The following is a 26,583-nucleotide window of genomic DNA, read 5'->3' as shown; positions in this document are numbered from 1 at the left end:
AACTTGGGGGTCCAGAACACTGGGAGTGGGACAGTTTGGACATATAATAACAATAGAACTTCTTAAACCACCCCGTCAACACCAGCTGTACGCCGGTCAGTCCAAGGTAAAATGGCGGGCAGAGGGCCAAGAAATCAGTCTGCCCAGGCTAAGTTGGACAAGTTTGCTCTTGATAAAGGATCTAACACAACGCCGACTCACGGCAAAACGCAGGAGGGGGATGGAGGGAAGAAGGTCACGCTGGATGACATCATAAAGGTGCTTGCGAATGTCCAGACGACGGTCGGAACGATATCCACAGACTTCTCCCTGCTGCGGGCAGACCTCCACAAAATGGCGGACAGAGTGAAGAACGTGGAGATAGTGGCAAAATCCTTGGTTCAGGACACGTCTGACCTCCAGCTGTCAGTGACCCGCTTGGAAAAGGACAACAAAATGCTAATGGACAGGCTGGACAACCAGGAACAACGTCAGAATTATAGGTATTCCGGAGTCGGAGGGCTCCCAAGCCAAGGATCTATATTTAGAAGAACTGATAAAAACTAGGTTACAGCCTAAGGGACTTTCACATTTCTTCTCGGTTGAACGCGCTCATAGAGTGCCTGGTGGAAGGCTGAAGCCGGGGCCGCCACCGAGACCAGTTCTTGCGCGTCTCTTCAATTTTAGAGATCGAGACGCAATTCTGCAAACGGCAAGGATCTCGCACCTATCCGGCTACTAAACTCAACTCAAACATCTCCTTCTTCCCGGATTACACGGCAGCCGTTTCAAGGAGACGTCGCAGCTTCTTCAAAGTTAAAAAAACGCTCCGGGCGCACAAGTTGCCGTGTTCTATGCTTTTCCCGGCGAAGCTGAGGGTAGTGGCTGAAGGAAAGACCTGGTTCTTCGACTCTTCAGAGGCGACACATGAATGGCTGGAGGGAATGGCGTCCAGTAAACAAAAAAGACCGGGGGCCTGGGGCGAGCCGCCGTCGGGTGTGGGAAGGCTCCCCAGGAGACATGGGCTCTGGCAGTCAGGACACACACCACGAACCACCTCTTGAAGAAGAATAAGGTTGGACGTATTGAAAATAATCCTTTATAGTTGTTGATGCGGCACTAAAGACATTAATGTTTGAGTTAACTCAAGGTTTTAGACTAGGGGGGCCTTAAGGACTCCAAAAGTCTGCTGCCTCGTAGGACTCCTCCCCCGACACGCAAGTATTGCAACACTGGGTGGGAAATTAAAGCGCTCTGCAAAGTTGGGGTGGCGGGCACTTGTAGGTTTACTAAGCAGGGAGGCAGGGAGGGTGGGTTGGACTTAGGATAGGAAGGTAACCGCAGCACTAAACTCTGTTGAATATGTTACATATTTGATTTTTCTTTGTTGTATTGGTGAATGCAAACTGGATGTGACAGTAATATGGGATGATACTTTAGCTTTGCGGGCCAAATTCTAGATGTTCGAAACACCTCACTGTAGATGATGGCTGAAACTGCTTCACTAGGTCTACAGGCTCCCCGTAACACCCTCACTCTACTCACCTGGAATGTTCGGGGATTGGGAGACAAAATAAAGAGAGGCCTAGTACTGCAATGCTTGAAGCGTTATGACCCTGCGGTGGTCCTCTTGCAGGAAATGCACCTGGTTGGGTCAATGGTTCGAGCTATGGACAGATGGGGATTCCAGATGGTAGCCCATGCAGACTTTTCCTCTGGCTCCAGAGGCACGGGGATTCTCATTAGAAAAAACTTCCCACTGGTGGTGCAGCAAATATGAGTAGACGATCAAGGCCGCTTCGCGGCACTGACCTGTCAGTGGGAAGGACGGTTATTTAATTTGGTCTCTGTCTACATACCGCCGGCACTTCACACGCAAGCTCACTCTGCTCTTACGGCATTTCTATTGACACTGCTGGTGGCGACACTTATTATAGGGGGCGACTTTAACAACATAATTGATGGCAAACTGGACAGGTTCCCCGTTAGGCCTGAGACACAGGGTGGGCGACGTCTTCTTGGTCTCGTAGATGCCCTAGGACTAACGGACAGCTGAAGATTCAAGCATCCGAATGAGGCACGATTCACTTACTACTCGGCAGTCCATGACTGTCGCACACGCATTGATTATTTCTTGACCTCTGCAGATGCCCTGCAGGGTAAAGAGGAGGTCACTATCCGCCCTAGGGGCATATCGGACCACTCCCGATACTGTTTAAATATACCCATCACCAGGCCTGTAGAATGCGCATGTTCCCGGTGCATGCTGGCTTCCTTCAGATGGCGCCAGTTACAACGGCCCTCACACACACTACCAAGCAATTCTTCCAAGAGAACCAGGGCTCGGTAGACTCACCCAGTATACTCTGGGAGGCATATAAAGTGGTCCTCCGGGGCCAGGCGATGGCTTCCATCTTAGGTCACAAACGGGAACGGCGGGCGGAGTTGGACAGCCTCAAAGCTGAGCTAACCATGGCAATCGCAGAGCAGGAGGCCCACCCTTCTCCGGGAACTGCTCGTGCAGTCCATATAAAGCAAACAGAAGTTTTGGCCCGCCAAAGAGAAATGGCGCAAATCAAGATACAAGCCACTAGGCATAGGGTGTATGAACTGGGAGACAAGGCGGGGAAAATGCTAGCCTGGCTAGAAAAGAAAGAAAGAGCGAATAAAGTCATTGAACAACTGATATCCCCTGCGGGTCCCTAGTCTCTGACCCTAATGGTATAGTCAATCTTCTAGCCGACCACTTTGAACAAATAAATGCTCCCCGGGAAACCTATACGGTCGGAGAGGCACATGAATATATTAAGGATCTATACCTGGAGGCAGCGCTTCTGTTGGAGGCGGACATTACCGCTGATGAGGTCCAGGTGGCTACTTACGCACTGGCGTCTGGCAAGGCGCTGGGGCCAAATGGGCTCCCAGTTAAAATACATAAGAAAACGATGCAGACGACAAAACCGAGGTTTTACTCTTACCGACGAGACGAGCACGGGAGGAGTTCTGCTTTCACAGGCTCTTCCGTGGTCTCGGACGCACCCTCCCGCCTAACCACTTCCCATTCTACTTTTTTTCTTCTTCCTAAGTATGTTATCCCATAGCCTTGAAACGGGGGAGCTGCCGCAGGATCAGCAACTGGCCACAATTGTCGCGATCCACAAGCCTGGTAAACCTAAAACAGATTGCGCCTCCTACCATCCAATTTCACTCATCAACGCGGAGGCTAAAATACTGGCCAAACTGCTCGCGTTGCGCCTTACTCCTCACCTAACATCACTAGTTCACCCGCACCAGTCAGGTTTCATGCCGCATCGGAGCACAGACCTAAACCTCCGTCGGCTTCATTCGGTCCTGGCGCGTGCACCATACTTCAAGGAGCCTGCTGTCATCCTTTCACTGGATTCTACTAGGGCGTTTGATACAGTCGAATGGCCTTATTTATTCGCAGTGCTCAAACATATGGGATTTGGTCCCAAATTTTGCACCTGGATTAGTTTATTATACACTAAACCTTTAGCGCATGTTGTCGCAAATGGGCACATTTCACGAGACTTCCCTCTTGGCCGGGGCACAAGGCAGGGATGCCCGCTATCTCCGTTGCTTTTTGCCTTGATTTTGGAACCTCTTGCGATCTTGATCAGATGGGAATCTTCCATCAAAGGGATCCACTGGACCGATGTATGGGAGGACCGTATGTCCCTCTACGCGTACGATATCCTTCTATATCTCACCTCCCCTAAAAAATCTATTCTTGAACTGTTAATTATATGCGAGAAGTTCGGTAGAGTGTCAGGTTATATGATTAACTGGACTAAATCAATTCTGTTTATCCTGGCCGGTCCCCCGCCTGTCTTGCCTCTAAGTTGCCCCCTGAGGACTACCACAACGACATTCAAATACCTGGGTATATTTATTACACCAAACCTTGACGGATTCTACAGCCTGAATCTCCGCCTCCTTCTAGAGAGGTTTAAGCGTGACGTTAAAGTGTGGCAAACTCTCCCTCTCACACTATTGGGCAAGGTAGCATTGTATAAAATGATAGCACTCTCACGCTTCCTTTACGTGCTTGAAAACACACAATCTACGGTCCTTTAACAATATTTCAAGGCTATCGCTGCAACAGTATCCCATCTACTGTGGGGCGGAAAGCTGCCCCGAATCGCGCAATATAAGTTAACCAGAGACTGGTACAATGGAGGGATAGCACTCTCAAATTTAGAACTATATTATTGCGCGGCACATTTAAAACAGATTAACTTCGGTTACATGCTCCACAAACTGAGCCAGCATATCTTGCTGACAGACACTCCTTGGAAGGCAGGGGTCTATTGAGTAATCTCTACAGCCCTCGCCCACCTCCAGATTTGATAGGCCCGACAAAGCACTCTGTGCAGTTATGGTACAAGGCCAACAGGCATCTTAAGGGCTTAGGGAACATCACCCAAATGACACTGTTGTGGGACTCCAGCAAGTTAGGCTTCCTCCGTACTAGCAAGGGATTCCAGGCCTTGGATACCATTGGTATATCGGTGGTGGGTGATCTCTGGAAGAGGGGTAAGGTGGTGAAATTTGCTCATCTACAAACGCAGTATAAATTGTCACAAACTGAGAAGTTTAGATACTTACAACTTAAGCATGCGCTACAGTCAGTTATACCGACAGGTACCGTCCTACAGGAATCGTCTCCTCTTGAAGACAGACTCCTGACCGAACACATGCAGGACAGGGCCACTTCCCTCACATATAGAAAGCTCATAAATAACCTCCCAGATGTGACGGTCGCCTTGAAACAGAACTGGTCGGAGGCGGTGGGCCCCTTTGACGACTCCGAATGGCATGAGGCCCTCGCCTCACCCCGAGAAGCAGCTATTCCCTCAAGATTGAAACTGATACAGCTTAAAATACTGCACCGTACATACTACACGAGAAGGATTTTACACAGGATAGGAAAAGCCATGCATAAATTCTGCTTGCGTAACTGTGGGGAGGAGGAAACGTTTTTCCACACCATCTGGGAATGCAGATACATGACGACATACTGGACGGCAGTGATGCGCACGATTTCACAAACAATAGACATCTCTTTGCTCCCGGAGCTCGTCGCTGTCTGCTTAATGTCATGGAACCCAATGACCTGAACCATCGAAAACAGGACTGGGTAATGTTGAGCATGCTGATATCAAAACTTAACATCGCCAGGCTCTGGGGTTTGGCAATATCACCGATGCTTCGAGATTGGTGCAAGGATGTGGACGAGGCGATGGTGGCAGAGAGGGCGGTCTACATCCACCGTGGCTGCCCAGGAAAGTGGGGTAAAATCTGGGGGGCATGGAACGCATTTAGGGGTAACATTTGCGAACCACCATGTATCACTGGGGAAGGTGAAGACTCTGATTAGCAGAATATGGTCAAAATGTGCGGCTGAGGTTATGATATATTCAGATTGTCATACTCGATATCTATGATCTGAAACTGACTGTAATTGTGTTGTACCCGCTAAAGTACCCATATATGTGATGTAACGAATCTGTGCAGAACTGTCCCGTTTGCGATGTTAATATACAATAAAAATATTTAAAAAATAAAAATAAAAAAAAACTACTTACTAAGGGCGTAATTATGAGTCTGGCAGTCCCTGAACCACCAAACTCATGGGGACCCACTACAATTAGGGTGGTCGGACCGCCATTGCCCACCAGAGTCATCAGGGAACTGCCGTTCCCTGACGGTGTTGCGGCGGGCATGAGGCCTCAATATGCTTGACGGGACTGCGGCCATGAAAATTGTAGCAGAGAGCAAACCAAGCGGGCCTGTACCACACCATGTGGATGCGCCCAGGGGCATAACATGTGCCCCCTGGTGTCCCAGACCATGTGGATGCACAAGGGGGGCACAACATGTCCCCTCCTGTATGCAGTTACCCCAGTTCCCCAGTTCCTGCACGGCATGAACTTTACAGTCTATGCCGTGCAGGAACTTTTTTTGGCGTTCCCATTGCGGTGCCCATTTTCAGGGCACTGCTTTGGGGACATTAAACAAAGCCTGCAGGACATGAGAAATACTTGCAATCAAGGAGGACATCCGACCACGGGTTTGGCGGTGCGACAGCGGGCAGACCTGGCGCCGCACCACCAAACTCGTAATCAGGCACTAAGGGAATAATAAATAGAAAGATGAATATACTAGGTTGTCTGTTGTGTATGCTGCTTGTACTTACCAGACATTCCTTTATTTCGAGGGTTGTCAGAGTACCAACCACTAACTTAGAGGGAGAAGAAAAGAGATCACTGAAGGATTTCCGTTCCAAGGTCCTGAATCCCACCATAACTTGGAGGATGTTTTCAGGACTTCTGTTGGATCAACTCTCCTTTTTGACATTGTGAACATATTTTTTTTTATTCCACAGTATTCTTTAAAATCAAAATCTCCAATAAACCACCACCATTCATAAACAAGAACTGCCTCCTAACAGTTGTGTTCTGATAAGTAAATTCCCTGACACTTGTAGCTTTAATTGTGTTGCTCTATCACATGGTATTTATTCTATGTTCTCTGATGAGTGATGCATTGGTGTTCTTTCAAAAGTAAGCTGTTTGCTGGCTGGAGAGGGAGCACCACCTACAGTCATTGTCTCTACAATAAACACTTATCAACCATTTGGAAGCCTCAGAGTCATCTCTACAAAATTTGGTGACAATTTTAACCAGCCCATAACGACTGTGTTTCAGGGTGGTGTACAAATCCATGAGCAGGGCAAAGGCACTCATGAATGATGAATGAATGAGGGATTTGTAAAGCACTGGACTCACCCCTGCAGGGGTATCTCCACGCTAGCAGCAAAACATGAAACACAAGGAAGTGGAAAGCAATCATCATTAAAAGAGTTCAGTTTTCAGTAGTTTTCTGAATTTTAGCAGGTCAGGCCAAATACGTAACGCAGTGGGGAGTGAATTCCAAAGGCGGGGGGCTACATAGGTAAAATATTTGCCTCCTGTACTAAGTTTTTTGTGAAAGGGCCTGAAGTGAAATTATGCTGTCAAGAGGATCTCATATCATATTATTAGAAGAAACTCAACATTTAACGGATCATCGATACACGAGAAATCCTTAGATGAGGACATTTGTGAGCAACAGACTTTTTTAACCATGTCTGTTAATGTATGCATGCCTGCCTCTCATGCTAGCAGCAGGTTGAGCTGTTGGATTCGGCTCTCCGCCCATCTGAACCTCCCAGGCGTGACAGGAATTCAGGTTTAACCCCTTCCTTGCTGCCGTCGGCCATTGGCCGACAGCAGCACTACCTCCCCAGTGCTGCCGTCGGCCAATGGCTGACGCGGCCCGCCCGTTTTTTTAAATGGCCGCACTGCGGGAAAATCGGGGCTGCTGTAAAGAGGTTGCACCACGCACTCTTACCTTTATGCTGGAGCCTGTTTACATAGCGCTTCTGTAATGCAAGGGTTCACGTAATGTTGTTGGTGTTGGCTGACAGCATACATGGCGTGAGCTACGTTGTGTAAACAAGCTCTATTGCCACTAGAAATTAGCGTGGCAATGTACGTTGTTGGTGGCCATCTTGTGCACTTGGGAGATCTTGCATAAGATATTGCTATGAGAAAGTTGTTTGTGTGGAGAAGTGCATTGTCTTTGACATCCAGGAAACAGCTGGTGGTCGTCACATGCAACGTAAACATAAAGGAATAGCTGTATCAATAAAGAGATTGTTTGCCTGAAACTATATTGTTAAAGAAATTATATGCGCAGAACAGTAATTGACATTGACTTTGATTAAAACTATTTTTACCCAGCAGGTACTGTGTCTTTAGAGTTTCTCAATTAATGAATCAATAATAATAATCCACATTTGTAAAGCGCACAATCACCTGTAAGGATCTCTAGGAGCTGGGGGCCATCGGGAAGATTAAGCAAGCTATTGCCCAGAGTCACATGGTGCTGGGCTGATCTGCTGCTGGTGATCAAACCGTGATCTCCAAATTCCGTAGTCAGTCGCCGTAGCCACGGCGGCACACCTCTTCCCCAAGGGTATGTTTATTTAGACCAATGGCCTTTAAACAGCACAATATTAAAATATTATAGCAAATGCATATATAATGATAAATTTCATCTAATAAAACCATAAAAATTACCCATATATATTCCTATAAAATCTGCAAGAAATCCTGTTAAATATATCCGCACTCCTACTAATTCTCATTAAACACAGCACTAGCTGCCTTCATGAATCTTCCAATAGCACATGCTATGTCTAAAAAGCGCATAACAGTTAAAAATGCTGTGGCGTGCCCGTGAGTCTTAATTTCTTATTTCAGGAAAAAAGGACGTAACCACTGTCTGCGCTGTTGTTGGATTTTTAGGCAATCCACCAAATTATTCAACATATCACATTTAGTATTCAACCTACAAGAAAAATTCCCTCCTATACCATTCATTTTTGATTTTACCATATCACTTACCTTGCAATGGTTGAGTCCAATTCTTACTCTCAACACTTCGGTTCTTAGCAACTGGTTTAGTAGGGTATCCACAAAGGGATAACTCGCTTCATTTTGCCACACGTTGAACATAAAATCCACTAACTTTTTCTCTCATAAATATTGATAGTCACTTTCGTTGGACAGTTCTTTGCCTAGTTCTTTTCGCTCACTCTTCGGGATTTCTATTTGTAAGGTCTGTGGGAGCAGCATTACTTTCATGTCAGTACAAAAGCAACCAAAGTGGCCCTAATCGTTTTTGCCCATTTTAATTCACTTTGCACAATTTCATTTTTGCACCACTGAGAAACTTTCTGTCCATCATCCCCACTCAATTTTCCCCATAATCTTATAAGGACTCTAGCAATCAACATATACCATGAAGTCATGCCAGTTTCTGATCTTATCACTTGGATCATGGCCAAACTGGGTAGGGACAGTAAATACTTTAGGCATTTCCCCTCCTCGGCAGCCCACTTGATTTTCCCACTAATATATAACAATTCAGCTCCATATTGAAGTTGCAGGGGTATCATTGATACAAAGGCTTTTAGGGCTGATCTACGTGACATTTCTTCAAAGGCCTTGTTACATTTTTTAAGCCCACTCACCGAGGCAATAGCCCTGATGTTTAAAGCCTCTAGATGAAATTTCCATTTCAAGGATAACTCGAACCAGACTCCAAGATACTTATAGTCATTAACTAATTGAAGTCTCTCCGAGCCTAGGTGCCAATGAAATTTGCTTTAAGTTTTTTCAAAGCAAAGCACCCTAGTTTTGCCCATATTTACCACTATTTTTTTCCACCTACAATAATTCTCAAATGTATCTAATTCCTTTGCAGGCCTTTTTCTGTCTGGTCTAAAATCACAAGGTCATCTGCATACAGGAGGCATGTTTACCATTCATCTTGGGGCTGAATCCATTTACGGCAGCTAGGGTCACAGACAAATCAGCGACATATAGAGAGAAAGGTAAAGGGGCTAATACACACCCATTATTCACTTTTATGTGTTGCAATAGAGTCCCCTCAGTATCAAAATACACTGGGCCCAGTTGCCCCTATGTAACTCCTGAATTAGCCTTAAGAGGTCTTTTGGGATATCTAATTTTCCAAGTTCCTCTCATAAGCGGTTTTTATCTACAAGATCAAAAGCTGCACTGAAGTCTACGAAGCAGCAAAATAGGCGCACCCTCTGCTCCACAGACTTACATACAATAGACCAGAGTGAGAAACAGTGGTCAATTGTCGAGTGCTGTTCCTTAAAGCCCCCCTGTTGGAGTGATACTATACCATTATATCTACCCAATCTTTTAGCGTTCCCAGGACGCATCCAGGAGGTTAATTAGCCTATAATATTTTGGGCTTTTTAAATCCCCCTTTTTTATGTATTGGCCTGATAATTGCCCCGCTCCAGTTTTGCGGTATAAGCCCAGTAACCAAAATTCTATCAAACAACCAATAAAATAACTCCACCTACCAGTCCGGGCGAGGTTTTATAATTATTGCAGGCATGATATTGGGTCCAGCAGCTCGAGTAAGGCTTAACCTTACGATAATGTTTCTCATTTTTTTTAATGCAAACATAGCACTTATATCCGCACTCAGTTTCTCCCTAGGGGATACTTGTTGTCCCCACCATCTCCACTTCCTTACCATATATCTCCTCCAGATGGTCCACCCAAGCTTGTTCCTCCACCGCACAGACCATCCATCGCTGAGTTTTTACTAATTTCCCAAAATCTTTAATGTTTTTAGCTTCTATTGAACCTATCATAAGGCTCCAATACTTTTCTTTATATTTTTTTTTCTGGTATTTGATTATAAATAAATCGTAAATCATACGTTCTTATATAGCGCCTTTCACCGTAAGGTCTCAAGGCGCTTGCTTTGGGAACCCGTCCTGGCTTTTCCCTGCGAGATAACCCCTACTGGGCATCCCCAAGGTGAAATCCAGGCATCCCATCGCGGTGGGGCCGTAGTGGAGATTAAGCAAGCTATTGCCCAGAGTTGCAGAGTGTGAACCCACGATTCGAGTAGGCACCGAGGCAAGAATTATCGAGTCCGTGGACATTTTGAGCTCAAGACCCTGCTGCGTCGGGAATTGAACCCTGGTCCCGGGTCTGACCTCTGCGTCCGGGTCTGCCTCCTCTAACCGGTGAGCCACACTTCTCCATTTCTTTTACATTTTTTTACCAGCGCCTTAACTTCATCAGCGCATTAAGGCTTTCTCTGTCATACTTTAATTTAAGGTTTCTCTCCCCTTTCCTTATCTGTGCCTTAAAGTTCTTACATTCCTCAGTGAACCATTTTTTTTACTTTGATTATTTAGGAGCTTTGCATTTCTTAATTCCTTCCCTTTTAAGACTGCTCTAAGACACTGCACTACCTGTCCAATGATATTCTCCTACCCTTCAGGGTGAGGCTTCAAGCTATCACTGAGTGATGTATTTTGCTGTAGATTTGACAATATTTCCATATGTTCCTCTGTTAATCTAGTGGACAGTCTTTTAGGGTAATCCATCTGCACGGGGATCACCTTTCCTCTTTGTACAACTTTTCCTCTTCTCAGTTTTAACTTCAGATGATTCTGATCACTTCCCTCTTCAGAGCCCACTTTGAAATCCCTTATTTTGTCAAAATTCCATCCATGCATGTACATATAATCAATTGGGCATAATTGTTGGCGGATCTTAAAAGTCTGTTGTGCTGGGCAATCCTCACCTACTTGCCCATTTAAGCAAACTAGACCTTTTGAGCCCAGGTAGCTTCCCAACACTATATCCCATTTAGATCCTTTAGTTCTAGGGAAATTGGCCATCTTTATGTTGAATGATTTCAGCATTTCTTTGGACCATCGATTCATTTTGTTTGGGTTCAGTCTATGGTTCTTTAGAATTTCTATTGTGACGGGTATACCATTATATTGCAGTGATAGGCACGCTGCGTTATCTCAGTGCCTTCACATGTATTGTGGAAACATTATACCTACAGTGATAAGCACACCATGCTAGTGCAGTGATAATACTGGCTGCAATTGTTCCTCCGCCATTTTTTTTAGCACAAGCAGAAATCTCACTTATTGATTGGGATGAATGGATAGGATTTTCTGTGAATTACATAGAGATATTAGATGATAGAGAATTCAGCAGTGCTAGAAAAAAAACTTTGTTACTAAGCACAGTAGGGAAGGAGGATCAACATATATTTAAGTACTTTCCTCTGGCTGTGGGAAATAATGATCAACCAATTACAAATGTGTATTTTGAAGCAAAAGTTAGATTAGAGAGAAGGTTTCCAGGGAAGTTAACATAGTTATGTGCAGGCATAAGTTTTATACCCAACCCCAGATGAGTCAGTGGACCAATTTGTAGCTAGATTACGCAAACATTCGGTCAAGTGCCAATTTAGGACCATGAGGGAGTAAATGAATTGTGATCAACTGATAGTGCAGTGCAAGAATAAGAAAATGCAGAAAAGGTTATGGGCTGCTAAGAATCCATCATTACAGGATGCCACAGAGATAGTAAAAGTTGTGGAGCAGTCAGATCAGTGTATGAAAGAGATGGGGAGGAAAGAGTGTAATGCTGGAATAACGTGTGTGAGGGAGAGGATGCAAAAATACTAAGTACAGCTAGAGTTTATGGAAGAGATATGAAGAAAGGTGGATTTACAAAAAGAAATGTTAGTTATACACCCTCCAGAGTTTTGGCTGGTGGTAAAAAATAGTTTCTAGATGTGGGAGTAATTTCCATTCTACTGATTTCAAAAATTGTTATGCCCTCGGGAAAGAGTGTAGACATTGTGAGTGAAAGGGGCATTTTGCTTGCATGTGCAAGGCGAGCAACAAAGGTAAAGTAACAGCTGTATAGGAAAGTTGGTTGGACAGCGATGAAGAAATTGGACCCAAGACCGAAGGCCTCATTTGAGATTGAGGGGGATTCAGTTCAACTCATTAAGGATTCGGGCTCTCTTTATACTATAGTGCCCAAAAGTATGTGCATTGACCATTGGCCATTGGTGCGTTTGCGACCCAAAGACATAAATCCTGGGGGATACCAAGGTGAGACGAGCGATATTGATGGGTATATGCTCACAGATATCAGTTTTCAAGGGCGGACAGTAAAAGGGAAAGTTTATGTAGCTGAAAGAGGTCTTCCAATCTTAAGTTGGCAACATCAATATGATTTAGGCATGATTACCAATCCCTGGGCTTCTAATCAGGAGATGGTGGTAGATGAATTGACAGTGGAGGATATTATTGAAGAGGCTAGTAAAGTATTTTTAGATAAATTTGGTGAGCTAAAGAAATATGTGCATAAGATAATGATAAAACCTTATGCAGTGTAAGTTCAACACAAAGTACGAAAGTCCCCATAATTGCTAGGCAGGAGGTAAAGCAAATGTTGGATGAGGTAGTGGGTCAAGGAATTATAGAACCCTTTGATACCTCCAATTGGATTTCTCCGGTGGTTATCACAGGCAAATCTGTTGGAAGTTTTTGACTTTGTGTGGACTTGCGCACGCTCAATCAACATATTGGTGTGGACAATTAACCATTTTCCAACATTAGTAAATTAGTGTTATCTTTAAAAGGTGGCAAGTATTTTTCAAAACTTGACTTGAAGAGTGCGTATACCAGATTACGCTGCATCGAGATTTCAAACATCTCACAGCCTTCATTACCACTGAAGGTATATTTCAATTCACGAGGGTACACCTTTGGTCTCTGCTCGGCAGCGTGTGTTTTTCAGAGGATGATGGGTCAAGTCTTGAAAGATATTGAGGGAGTTGTCTATTTCCAAGATGACGTTTTGGTATTTGGTGAGACAGTAGGGAGTCATAACATGGTCCTAACGAGGGTCTTGGACATGATTGCTGAGGCAGGTTTAACCCTAAAGAAAAACAAGTATAAATTTTGTGTCGAGGAGGTGGAGTACCTTGCATACACTTTGTCAGCTTCTGGAATTAAATCAAAAAGGGATTTGTTGGAGGCCATAAGGAGGTCTCCTGTACCAAAGGACACATTTTAGCTGGGGTCCTTTCTTGGACTAGTTGAATATTATGCAAAATTTGTCAAAAATGTTGCTGAAAAAACTGAGCAGGTAAAGAACCTTTTTATGGACTGATGGACAACAAAGAAAATTTAACAACATTAAGCATGAACTATATATGACCAAAGTACTGACTCCGTTCTACACAAGGCTCTTGTCTATACTAACTGTTGATGCCAGTGCCGTGGGAGTGGGGGCAGTTTTTTCACAAATGCATAATGTTAGCTTTTGCTTCCCGCTCCTTAACTGGTACTGAGAGGAATTGCTCGGTTGTAGAGAGGGAAGCATTGCCTGCGGCATGGGCAGCTGAATATTTCCAAATATATTTGTGGTGTATTTGTGGTGTTTTCCAATGATATTACGCACTGATCACAAACCTTTGTTGAAGATTTTGATGCCAGATTGGGCTGGGAATGTATCTGCAAGGTTAGCTTGATTGGCAGTGCCCCTTCAAGAATTTCAGTACAGATTAAAATACATTCCTGGATGGAGGAATACCCAGCTGATGGTTTGTCAAGGTTACCATTGCTGTGGCAAGAAGTGGTCAAAGAGGGTGTAGAAGCATACAATGATGAAGGTGCAGTAGCTTGTTTGAGTGATTTAGTGGAGTAGAGTCAAGGGGCCATTGGGAAAGAGCGCTGATTGTAGTGTATGAGAGAGGATAGTGTGTTATCAGAGGTTGTTGATATGATTTTCAGAGGGTTCAGATGAGAATGTAGTATCTGTGGCAGTCCATCCTTTTGTAAACATCATCGATGAGTTGTCGGTATGTGAGGGGAATTTGATATCTAAGGAGATAAATGTGCTCCTTCACATGGTTTACACATTGACCCCATTAACTTTGCTCATGAAGGCCATTTTGGACAGACACATACTAAAAATTTCATGAGAATTTTTGGTGGCCAGGCATGGATCAGGGTGTTGCAGATTGGGTGGTCCAGTGTGTGGATTGTAAAGAAGGTTAAAGGTAGGTGACCAGTCTGTGATGCGTGTAATTGTTGATCCAGGCAAACCATGGCACACAGTGTTTATGGTTTTTTATAGGGCCATTGAGGGGTGTAACGTTGGAATTCAAGTTTTTCTATTAATGGTAGATGTACATTCTAAGTGGCTACTTGTGAAGTTCATGTGTGAGATTACAATCAAGAATACTATTATAGTTCTCGAAGAAGTTTTCAGGGAAGAAGGATGTCCAATTAATCGTATTACAGACAATGGTACCCATTGGGGAGATAGGTTTTTATGGACCACTGTGGATTTTTTCATGCTTGCACATCATTGTACAACACACAAACCAATGGTATGGTTGAGAGGGCAAACTGTATGGTCAAGGGTGTGATTCAGATGGCTTGTGTAAGTCTGGGTTATGTCAGGAGGATGGTGAATGATTTAGTGTGGGCATATTGGACCTCTGGAAATGGTGTTACCAAGAAAATCTCATTCAGTGTAATGAGGTGACGTGAAGCGATTACCAAGCTGTCTCCTGCATGGATGAACTTGGTGTGTAATCAAGGAAGAGAACGAAGTGACAGGGCATGAGAATCCATGAGGTATGGGAAGATAAGAGCAGGTGAATTAGTAAAAATTAAAACAGAAAGAGGGGAAGGGAGCTTTATGAAGTTTTGTGGGCCCTTTAAGGTGAGAGAGTCTAATGATTTGCATGTTGTGTTGAGTAAAGGTGAACATGGAACAAGCGGAGAGTTGCTTTATATGAGAAGGGTTCTGTAGCATTAAATAGTGGTGTAGAGGAGAAAGAAGTTGGAATGGATGAGATGGGTATCGAAGGCTGTAGTGGTTTTATGCTGATGGATAGGCACAGAAACCCACCCAAGAACTTGGAAGATTATGTGTGCGAAAAGGTCTGTTGCATTTTGTGTGCATGAAGTAAGGGTGATAACTTAAGTTTGGTTTTGTAACTGTAAGGGGATAAGATGTGTTGTACTCTGATAAGTACATTCCCTGGCACCTGTAGTTTTACTTGTCTTGCTCTATAACATGGTATTTATTCTATGTTAGAATGTTCTCTGATGTGTGATGCAATGGTGTTCTCCCGAAAGTCAATTGTTTGCTGGCTGGAGAGAGAGCACCACCTACAGTTGTTGTCTCTACAAATAAACCCTTATCAACCCTTTGGAAGCCTCAGAGTAATCTCTACAAAACAAACCCCTATTTCTGCCTATCCCTTCCCAGATAATCAGCAGGATATGTGTTCGAACTCTGCTTGAATCAATGCAGGCTTTCAGCTTTCTGTAGTCGATAAACTAAATTGCAATATTTTTTACAGTACATTGAAATGTCCACATGTACCCCAGATAAAGAAGTGAACTCTAAGGGTCAATTGTCTGATCTCTTGTGTAGCTACAGGAACAAACCAATCTACAACAGGTAATTTTCTCCTGAAGTGTCAAGCGGACCATTAGCAACTGCACCTGGACCGCAACTGGCTGTCACCTCTGCCTGACATTCCCTGAGTCTCCATGTGCCTCCCCTCAGGTCCTGTGGGCTTTAGAAGTGCACTCCTGTGGTTGTGTGCCCACCAGTAGAAAGTTTACAAACTTTAAGAACTTTCCAAAGCTTCAGTGAGCCCCACAGTAAAAAGTATACAAAAACAGCTTCACTGAATTGGATTGGATTTCAGATGAGTCCCACTCAAAGGTCCCTGCACCTCATAAAAAATGACTAAGGGGGCGATTTCGATGCAGTCCAACCGCATTGAAATGTCCCATACATACAGATTCCTTTCTGACTGACCCATTATGATGTGGTCAGTCGGAAAGGAATACGAACGGGCTTTCCGAATGGCTTCTGACGGGCTCGGAGAGCCCTTCTGCCATTCCGAAAAGGGCCAGTAATCCCAAGAGCAGCTCTTTCAACCCGAGGGATTACGATGTTGGATTTCAACAGCCTTTTTGTTCTGGCTTTTCTGACACAGAAAGGCTGTCGGAATCCAAAATTGAGGGCCCCCAGCATGGCCCGCATGGGTGAGAAGGCATCCGATGACTGCCTGTAGATCCCTACACCTTGTGGTGCCTGCTACGGGGTGCAGGGATGAACTGCACCTCTGCACTTTACAATGAGAGCATGCATACCGGTCGGAATGCATGCTCCCATTGTAAAGAATAGGAGTGCGACCGAACAGTGTTTGATTGCATCCTAATTGCTGGTTTGGGACCGCTGCTAGGAAGTCGGTTGGACCTAGTTCCAGGTCGATGCTGGACGGACTCAGATCCATCTGATATCAAAATCAGCCTCTCAGTATTAGTCTGCATTGGAGTTTTCAGCTAGAAATCTCCAAAGCTCCAGAGCACCAACAGGACACACCCCCTTCAGGTATCTGGCCTTGGATGCCATGGTGGAGGCTACAATTTAAGCAGAGAAACCCTCAGGGAGGATTTTTCTTTCATTAAAGTGGCAAAGTCTTTTTCTGCTTTGGGACTTGGAAGAAATGTCAATGCTTTTATTAAAAAAGAGACAAAATACATTTAACCTCCAGACTTTCACTGGGACAAAACTACTTGGTGTATCTGACGTCATCGTGGTTAGTCTTGAGTTACACCATGGTCAACTTCTGCCATGTACATTGATGTACATTGGATGCTATGTTTTTCTTGGAGCTTTTTCACCTTAAATCTTTAAAAATTCATATCTCTGGTTCCCATTATTCGATGTTTGTCATTTCCATGTTCCTTTGTTTATTAAATTGCTTTCTACTGTTATGTATTGGAGTGGAGGTGTAATTTGGTAGTGTTTTTGACTGTTTACTTTTTTTTGGTTCTTCTAAATGCTTTACAGATTTCCTCTAAATTAAGTCTGTCTGCTCTGTGCCAGAGCTACCAGGGGTTGAGCTCCGGTTCTAAATCCTTAAACCTTTGATTCCACCCCAATTAATAATTTACTTTCTTACACACCATTTGAGAATGTTACCATCCTTTCTTTAAATCATAAAGAATGAAAAATGATTACATGAAAACGTTTAATGTGGCCCTCTTTTAATCGAATATTCTTGTTTCATTGATTGGGAAAAGGTTGACTAGGCCATCATCTCTTTAAATCCGTCAGACTTCGTTAAAGGACAGCTTGGGAATTCGAACAATCAGGAGTTCATCAGTTTGCAACACAACTTGCTCCGTAAGGCTTCCCAAGCAGCACCGTTGCAATTGATACTGAAAAAAGGATGTGATAGGCTGAACAGGTCTTTCATTTGTGACTACTTTAAGCTTTATTTGTATTTTACCCTTCAAGAAAATATTTAAATCTTATATTCAAATATAGAGTGATGTGTTGCTACTGATGATTTTGTCTGATATGAATCACCATTCACAGAGGGACCAGAGATGGACAAATGATATCTCCTGTTCTTGACAATTACTTGTACCTCTTAATTATCATACAAATAAAGAAAGCTGAGAAAACCAGAAATATTCTAATGGTTTATAAGGCAGTGTAATGAACTGATGCATGCTGACTGTATTTTACTTTTTATAACAAACTCTTAGCCATCAATCATGACAATCTTAAGTATGATCAGTAATGTAATGTAAATGTAATGTAATGTAAAATAAATTTATAAAGCGCATAAATCAACCGAAGGTCTCAGAGCGCTGGCAGATACCTCAGAGCAGATAGACAGAGCAGGTCTATGGGCTAGCAGCCAAAAAGAGCCAGATTGTTAAGTGTTTACGGAACCTTAGATGGTTAGGTTCAGTCCTAATCTGAAGGGGAAGGGAATTCCAGGCTACGGGGGCAGTTTTACTGAAGGCCCTATCGCCATTTCTGACTGTGCGTACCCAGGGGATTGTCAGCAGTGACTTGCTAGTGGATCTGAGGGTTCTTAACGGGTTGTGGGGTTTAAGCTTTTGTTCAATATACATTGGTCCATGTCCATTGATGGTTTTGTGGACTAGGCAGCACAGCTTACATTTTATGCGCTTTTTTACTAGGAGCCAGTGTAGGGTTTTAAGGCAGGGAAGAGATGGGGTGCGCGGGGGAGATTTAACACCAGTCTAGCCGCAGTGTTTTGGAGAACCTGCAGGCAGGCCAAGAGGGTTGAAATGACTGAGGACAGTAGCAAGTTCCCATAGTCTATCCGATTGATAATGAGTCCCTGGACAACGGGCATGCGAGATGGGAGAGGGATCCATTTAAAAATCTTCCACAAACTGCGCATAAGGAGATACTGGTCTGAACTACTTTGTTGACGTGTTCAGTCATTGATAACTTATTATCAATGATCACCCCAAGATTTCTGACTGAAGATTTGGGAGCGGGGCAGGGGCCGAGGGAAACTGGCCACCAGTCATCGGACCAGGTCTTATCGGCCTTTCCAAATAGCACAATCTCCGGTTTGCTGTTCAGCATCAGGAAGTTCTTTGTCATCCAGTTTTGAACGTCAACCATGCACTTTTTAAATCTCAATTTGGTCTCATCTGGATCATGGTTTATTGTAATCAGTATTTGGGTGTCATCTGCGTAGGACACGGTTTCAAAGCCGTGTGCTCGAATAACCTTTGCCAAGGGGGAGACATAAAGGTTAAAAAGGGTGGGGCTCAAAATTGACCCCTGTGGGACACCCTTGTCATTAGCATGATAGCAGGAGGAGTGGGAGCCAACTTGGACCTTTGACCGTCTGTTGGTAAGGTAGCTTTTTATCCGTAATAGCGCAGAGCCCTCGACACAAGCCTCAGCAAGTCGTTCTAAAAGAATGTGACGCGAAATGGTGTCGAAGGCTGCGGACAGGTCAAGTAGGACAAGTATGGCCGACTGTTTAGAATCCAGGGTCATTCTGACATTGTCAATGATCTCAAGCAGGGCAGTTTCGGTACTGTGGGATGCCCTGAAACCGGACTGTGATGGGTCCAGAAGTCTGTTAGACTCAAGGTGGGTGATGAGCTGCCTATTTATTAGAGATTCCATGATTTTGCCAAATAGAGGCAAGAGGGAAATGGGTCGATAGTTTGAGAGTAATTTAGGGTCAGCTCTGTTTTTTTTAGGATTGGCCTAATTATCGCCTCCTTCCAGTGAGTGGGGACGGAGGAGTGCAGGAGGGACTTATTGAGGACTTTGGTTAAGACGGGGACCAGGACAGGGGCGATTTTTGCTAAAATTTGAGGGGAGGCGGGGTCTCCCGTGGCTCCTGACTTCATTTTATGCAGGGTTGCCTCCACCTTTGTTTCAAAACAGGTTGAGAATTCCCTTAGGCTGTTGATGTGGGTTGTTGGGTCCCTGAAGTAGTTGGTGGGTGGCAGAGTAGTCTGAGGCAGGGGGGGAGGTATTGAGGAAAGGGTTTGTGTATGACATTGATTTTTTTCATGAAAATACAGGGCTACGGTTTCAACCCACTCTTTAGATTTGTTGGGTGCTTGCTGGCAGGCAGGTGGATTGGTGAACTCTTTTACAATTTTATATAGCTCTCTCTGAGAGTTGGCTGCTTGGGAGATCCTGTTTCCGAGATACACTTTTTTGGCCGTGGCAATTTTACTCATGTGGGACCTGTGAGCTACCTTATAGTGTAGCTTGTCATTAATGTCTTTGGTTTGGCGCCATTACCTTTCTGCAACCCTGACCAAGTGTTTGGTTATTTCCAGGTCCGGAGTGAAGCATGGTGAGATCTTAGAGGGAGAGAAGGCTCGTGCCGGGGCTATAGAATCTAGTGCCAGGGAGATGGCAGAATTCAGGTCGATCGCTGCAGTATTAGGGTTGATATTATCTGTGATAGGGGCGGGGAAAAATGGGTGGCAAAAGCAGTCTGGGTGATTTTGTTCAATGATCTGCTCAGTAGGTCTGTGAATCATTCCGGTTATAAAATAAATATTTTATATGGCATCTTCCTCCTAAAATCATCTTAGAAATTAGCATCTCAAGCAAAGGAAATACAATTAAGTGTCTTGGTATTTGGATGCCAGGAAATCTATATAAGTGTAGATCTGATCTACCAAGATTTCAACCCATGGTTCCTTGTTCATGATTTATTTTGGGTTCACTACAAGTTTTAAGATGATGTTTCAATCAGGATTACTGGAAACTGTTAGCACATTGTCACCTAATATTGAGAGTATATATTTAAACAGACAAAATGATCAATTAGCCTTTAGTGTGTAGTTGCAATCACGTTCAAATGTTCATAATTGTGCCCGCACTGGAAGGGCAAACTGAAGGGAGCTATAGATATCCATGAAGGTTGCATTCCTAAAGTAGCACCACTTTATAACATTATTTTTGTATGCTAGTAGTCGATGTTTTTAGCATATTGCTTTCAACACATATATTTGAGGCTGTGTGCTGTAGCGATAGAATACCTCTCACCTCTTAAAGAGCAGATAGAGAAAATATAAAGTAGCAAGGATGTGCTACACAACTAATGAGGTTTTTGTGTCAGCTTGCTGTGATATTGACTGCACAGTGTTGGCTACAAACATATTGTCCATGTGAGTAGATGTGGAGTTAAAATAGTACATATTATGTACTTGTGATCACCCAAGTGCAGAAAGTGTGGTAACTGGTTATATGTCGGATATCCTGGTCAAGAACATCGACCTGCACCACTGACTTTCGACATATTGTCAAGGATGGAAATCTACACTGGGGAATGTAGATTTCCATACATTTTGTGATTGGTTAAAATACCGGTCAGGATTTAGGGCCTTATTACAAGTTTGGTGGTCCTCCAGCAGGGGTTGCAGTGTGCCGTCCGATGGAGGAATGCAATTACGAGAGTAATCCTGGTCAGGTGCGCAGTGCAGGGGTAGTCTGATGGTGGCGGTATGTTAGGCTCAATTGAGTCCCTAACATACAGACTGCCACAGTGAGATTGTGGACTTCCTGTTCCTGCACCATCACACCATGCAGTAACTGGGAGTCCTGCATGGTCACACCGTGCAGTAACTGGGGGGGCACCCCCAGGCCCAGGAGCAGCAGGGGGCCCTGTTGGGGCCCCCTTAGTTGTCTCACCATGAATGGGGTGGTGGAAAGCCAACTCAGAATATGCTTGGCGGTGCCACAGTGGCACCACTAGCATATTTTGGCTCCTGATCGCTGCGCGACTGTAGCGGGATCCTGGATCCCCAGCGGTCCCAGCCGTCCTGTCGCGGTCTGACTGCCACACTTGTAATACTGCAGGCTGCCCCAAAGTGTGGCGTTGATTGGACCGCCGCCGCGAATACGGCGGTCCTATGGACGGCCGCACTCGTAATAAACCCCTCAGTGTTCATAAATTCTCATTGATACTGTTGAAGAATTCAGGAGAATCTTGATAGTTAACAGAATGTGGTACTTCATCCTTTGAAGATGTTTTTTACTTGCAAGTAATGACCCCTGTTATTTCTCTATTTTTTGCAGGTTATGGTACACTGGCACCTAGAACAGCTGGTGGACAGATCTTATGCGTTATCTATGCTCTGTTTGGGATTCCTTTGAACCTGATATTTCTAGCACATATTGGCAAAAAACTTTCGGTACTTTGTCATAGACTTGGAGAATGCTTAGCTAACAAAGGAATGGAAAAGGTAATATTTACATTACATCAGTGAGTCTGGCATTAAAATATACAGCAGTAAGTGAGATTGGGCAAGTGTGAGTGAGAGTAAGCAAACATGCAACTGATTGATTTTGCTTGTATACAGCTATGAAGACGATCACTTAGCAAGAATTTCAGAATTATAAGATATCCATTTTTAGCTTGGTGCCTAATAATAGTGCTAATTTTCAAATTTTCTTACGGATACTTTTCTCGAAGTGCAGTCTTACTCCTTTTGGATACATGCTTCTGAATGCACTCTTCTTAGGACTGGATTGACCATTATATCTCACAGGCCCTTTTATGTCTAAAAGTTTCTATTATTACATTTATGTCCTCTCCCTCTTCCTCACCTTTACACATTGGTTGTTCACATCCACAGGGTAATGAACTTTCGACCTAGATATGTTATCAATAAATAAATGGACACCACAAACACACACACATGTGAATCTACACACCCTTACCTCTTATTTGACTGGCATTCATTATGCGGGTGCACCTTCACTCATATATACTTTGTGCAGTTTAGTAATGTATTTCGAGGGGTATGTTTGTAGTTGTGTACCCTTTTCGTGATCCCCCTTGTTATTGTTATCTTTGTACTTTACAAAGAGATTACCTTCTAGGTCTTTGCTGTATTCCTGCCTGTCAGCTTTTTGACTTGCCATTCTATTGGACAAAAATCGTCTTTACGATTTCTGGGTGCTCAAATGTATGTTTTGCTCAAGGGCGCCTTACATATAAAACTGGGTAGATACTAGCTGCATACTAAGGAAGCACCATGTAAAGCTTTGTTCCCTATCTCAACATGGGGCCACAATAAATTGCAACCTGTATATGCCAACAAGAGTGGTTCTATTTTGGAAAGGGGCGACCATTCGGTCCCCCCGAACGTATGGCGGAGTACCACGATCCCCCCGGGAAGCCATCTTGGGCGGGAGGCGGGTCCCGGCTGGTATGCCCAAAGCGGCGTAGCCGGGGCGCGCTTTTTCCCGCCCTGGAGTGGGCTGGCCTAGACACTGACGCGGCCGGCCACGCCCTTCGGGGCAGGCAGGGGCGGGTTTACTCCCGCCCTGAAGACGGATAAAAGGAGCAACAAGCCAAGAGAGCTTCCTCTTGTTCCTGTGCTCTGAAGCTGCACCTCCTCGCTGCACGTGAGCTCGAGACGGAACGAAGAGCCAATTTCCTCTTGTTCCTGTGCTCTGAAGCTGCACCTCCTCGCTGCACGTGAGCTCGAGACGGAACGAAGAGCCAATTTTGAGCGTGGTAATCTTTCTTTTTGTCTTACAGATACTCTGTCGGAGAATGCCTAAGAAAGTCGGAAAGCGAATGACTACCGACCAGATGCTGCGTATACTCATGAAAGAAGTGACCGATCTGAAGAAACGGATGGCGGATAGAGACGGGGAAGGGGGACCGAAACGACCTTTGGCAGGAGCAGCTCCGGGAGGAAAAGGCAAGAGGCCCAGAAGGGGAGCAGCTGGGGGGGACATCCCGGTTCCCTGTGCCCCACTCGAAGAGCCAACTCCGGTGCCGGCAGAGGGGAATCCGATTCCGGGGGGGATATGCCGCCCGAGCTGGCAGCACAATTAGCAGCGTGGTTGGGGAAAGAAAGCGAGGGCGCCACGGCTGACGACGCACGGGTGTTGATGAAGCAACTGCGTGAAACGAGGGAGGCGGCGAAGGCATCATCGCCAGTTATCACGCCGGCTGCGGCAGTAGAAAAACCGCCAGGAACAGGTCCAGCCGCAGATACAGCTTCCGGTTCAGGTAAGCGGCCATTGCCGATTGCGAGGGATGAGTCTGCACCTTCACGAAGGGAAACGTTGGGTCAACATGTCCCTCTGGCTATTAAGGAGAAGATATGGGCAAATGAGTATATAAACATCTTCTCGTTGCTTACCGATCATTATGAGATGGAGCATGTTTAGAGCCAAAAGGAGCTCATGCATCCGAGTGTTTGGCGCGCAAAGATGGCCGCCTTTAAAGTTGATGAAAACATTGGCACTTGGGGGAAGGCGTGGGGAATTTTTACCTCCATCATGGGCGAACGTAGACCCGAGTTGCTGTCCGAATTGCCGATATACCAGACACGGATCATGGAATATTCCGTATCATATGGGGGCAATCAGTGGTTCTGTTACGATAATATTTTTAGAAAAGCAAAGGAACACGATAAAAACTTAACTTGGGATTGTTACGATTCTGTTTCATGGTCAAAAATGGAGAGTACTGGTATGTTAAAAGTACCATTAGTAGGGAGTAGCGGGGGTGAATCCTCCCGCCAATATGCCGGGACCCCCTTTCGATCAGGTACAGGTAACGAATACAACTCGAGGCCGAACGGCAACACAGGTAAAAGGGGGATTTGTTGGAACTTCAACAGAGGTAAATGTACGAGGCCCCAGGGGTCATGTAAATTCCGTCACGAATGTGGAGGGTGTGGGCAGCCGTCCCATCCGGAGTCCATGTGCAGAGCCAAAACGGGTGATAACGGGGGGAGAGGAGGCGCCAAACAGGTCTAAAATAGTCCGAGGGGCGCCTTTACCTACTCCGGTTGATACCATGGCAATGATTCCTTGGCTCAGCGAATACCCGGATCACGCTTCCGCTGGGGTGTTGAGGAACGGGTTTTCATATGGTTTCCGCATCCCAGTGGGGGAGTTTCGGGGTGTAAGACAATGTAAAAATCAAATATCGGTCTTGCAACATACGACCGTGGTACAGGAAAAGATTGGGAAAGAGGTTACTCGAGGTCGAGTCGCCGGTCCATTTGATGAGCCACCGTGTGCTAACTTTGTTTGTTCTCCTTTGGGGGTGGTCCCTAAGAAGGACCCGGGTGAGTTCCGACTGATACATAATTTATCAGCCCCACGTGGTCTGTCCGTAAATGATGCAATAGACCCGGATGTGTGTTCGGTGCGGTACGCATCTTTCGATGAGGCCGTGGCCATGTTGAATCGCCTAGGGCCCGGGGCGCTGATGGCAAAGTCAGATATTGAGTCAGCGTTCCGGTTGCTCCCGGTACACCCAGACGATCAGCGTCTCCTTGGTTTCATGTTTCAGGGTCAGTATTACATGGATAGATGTATGCCAATGGGTTGCTCTATTTCTTGTGCATATTTTGAACAGTTCAGTTGTTTTCTGCAATGGGTCTTCACAAAGAAGACGGGTTTACAGCATGTCATGCATTATCTCGATGATTTTTTGTTTCTGGGGGCGGCCGGGGGTCCGGAATGTGGACAGGCTTTGAATGAATTTTGTACTTTAATGAAGCATTTCGGTGTGCCATTGGCACCAGGTAAGACTGTGGGTCCCTCGACTTGCCTCGAGTTCCTGGGGATCGAACTCGACTCTGTGGAAGGTTGTTTTAGATTACCTAAAGAGAAGGTGATAAGATTCAGGGCTGCCCTGGAAGCTTGTATTAGCGAGTCCAAGGTCAGGCTGCATCAGTTGCAACAATTGGTGGGACAGCTGAATTTTGCCCTGAGAGTCATGCCGATGGCCCGCCCCCTTTCCCGCTCGATCGCTCAAGCCATGGTCGGCCTGAAGGAGGGTCATCATCGCACACGGTTGTCGGCAGAGGTTCGTCAGGACATGCGCATTTGGTTGGCATTTCTGGCGGATTTCAATGGTCGAATTGTCTGGAACAAACCGGCGGTGTCCTCCGAGGAGCTGGGGCTGTGGACAGATTCGGCAGGGAGCACTGGTTTTGGTGCCATATTCGGCACACGATGGTCGGTTAAAAAATGGCCGTTATGGTGGCATGAGTGTGGACTGACAAGTAACATTGCCTTTTTGGAACTTTTTCCCATTCTTGTGGCCCTGAAAACTTGGCCCGAAGGGTTCAGAGATCACTCTGTGGTGTTTTGGTCTGATAACATGACCGTGGTTGAGTGTATCAACAGCCAGGCAGCACGATGCAAATGGATTCTGAGATTGCTCAAAGAAATTGTGTTATTGTGTATGGAGTTGAACGTACTATTCAAAGCAAGACATGTGCCAGGGGTAATGAATAAAGCGGCTGATGCGCTTTCTCGTTTTCGTATGCAGGCCTTCTGGGGTTTTCTGCCCACAGCGGACCCGGTGGCGGCACCCTTCCCCGAAGCTCTCTGGTCTCTCGGTGCCCCGAATTACAGAACCTTGTGGGAGAGAGTTTAGCACCCAGGACGAGGAAGGCATACCAAGGGGCGTTCTGATCCTACTGGGCCTTTGTGGGGGATGCTAGGAGGGAGCTTTGGGGCCAGGAAGAACTAGTAGTGGATTTTCTGCTGTCCTTACATCAGGCAGGCAAATCAGTGGCTACGGCCCAGAGGCATCGGGCCGCCATTTCCTTTATGGCAAGGGCTCATGGGATCCAGGACCCGACTGCGTCTTTCGTTGTGCAAAAAGTGCTACGTGGGTGGCAACGCCTTGAGGGTCGCAGAGTAGATGAAAGGCGCCCGATTGGTCTGGATAGGTTGGCTTTGTTGTTATCTGTACTTCCTGCAACGTGTTCATCCCAGTATGAAGCAGTGTTATTCCGAGCCGCTTTTGTGCTAG

The 26,583-nt window shown here is 45.3% G+C and overlaps 1 protein-coding gene across 1 annotated transcript in view; it reads left to right on the top strand.

The window, feature by feature from the left end:
• The window catches only part of LOC147690358 (potassium channel, subfamily K, member 16-like), a 234,674-nt gene that overhangs the window by 82,550 nt on the left and 125,541 nt on the right, over positions 1–26,583 (top strand). Inside the window, exon 3 of the mRNA XM_086937990.1 lies at positions 21,861–22,027. Within this exon, the coding sequence (XP_086794116.1) occupies positions 21,861–22,027 (167 nt within the window). The remainder of the gene's footprint in view (positions 1–21,860; positions 22,028–26,583) is intronic.

This window comes from Lissotriton vulgaris, chromosome 9 (genome assembly GCF_964263255.1).
Source record: "Lissotriton vulgaris chromosome 9, aLisVul1.2, whole genome shotgun sequence".
In the NCBI taxonomy this organism is placed as follows: domain Eukaryota; kingdom Metazoa; phylum Chordata; class Amphibia; order Caudata; family Salamandridae; genus Lissotriton; species Lissotriton vulgaris.
Note: the sequence above shows the minus strand (reverse complement) of the source record. Positions and strands in the feature narration are given on the sequence as shown.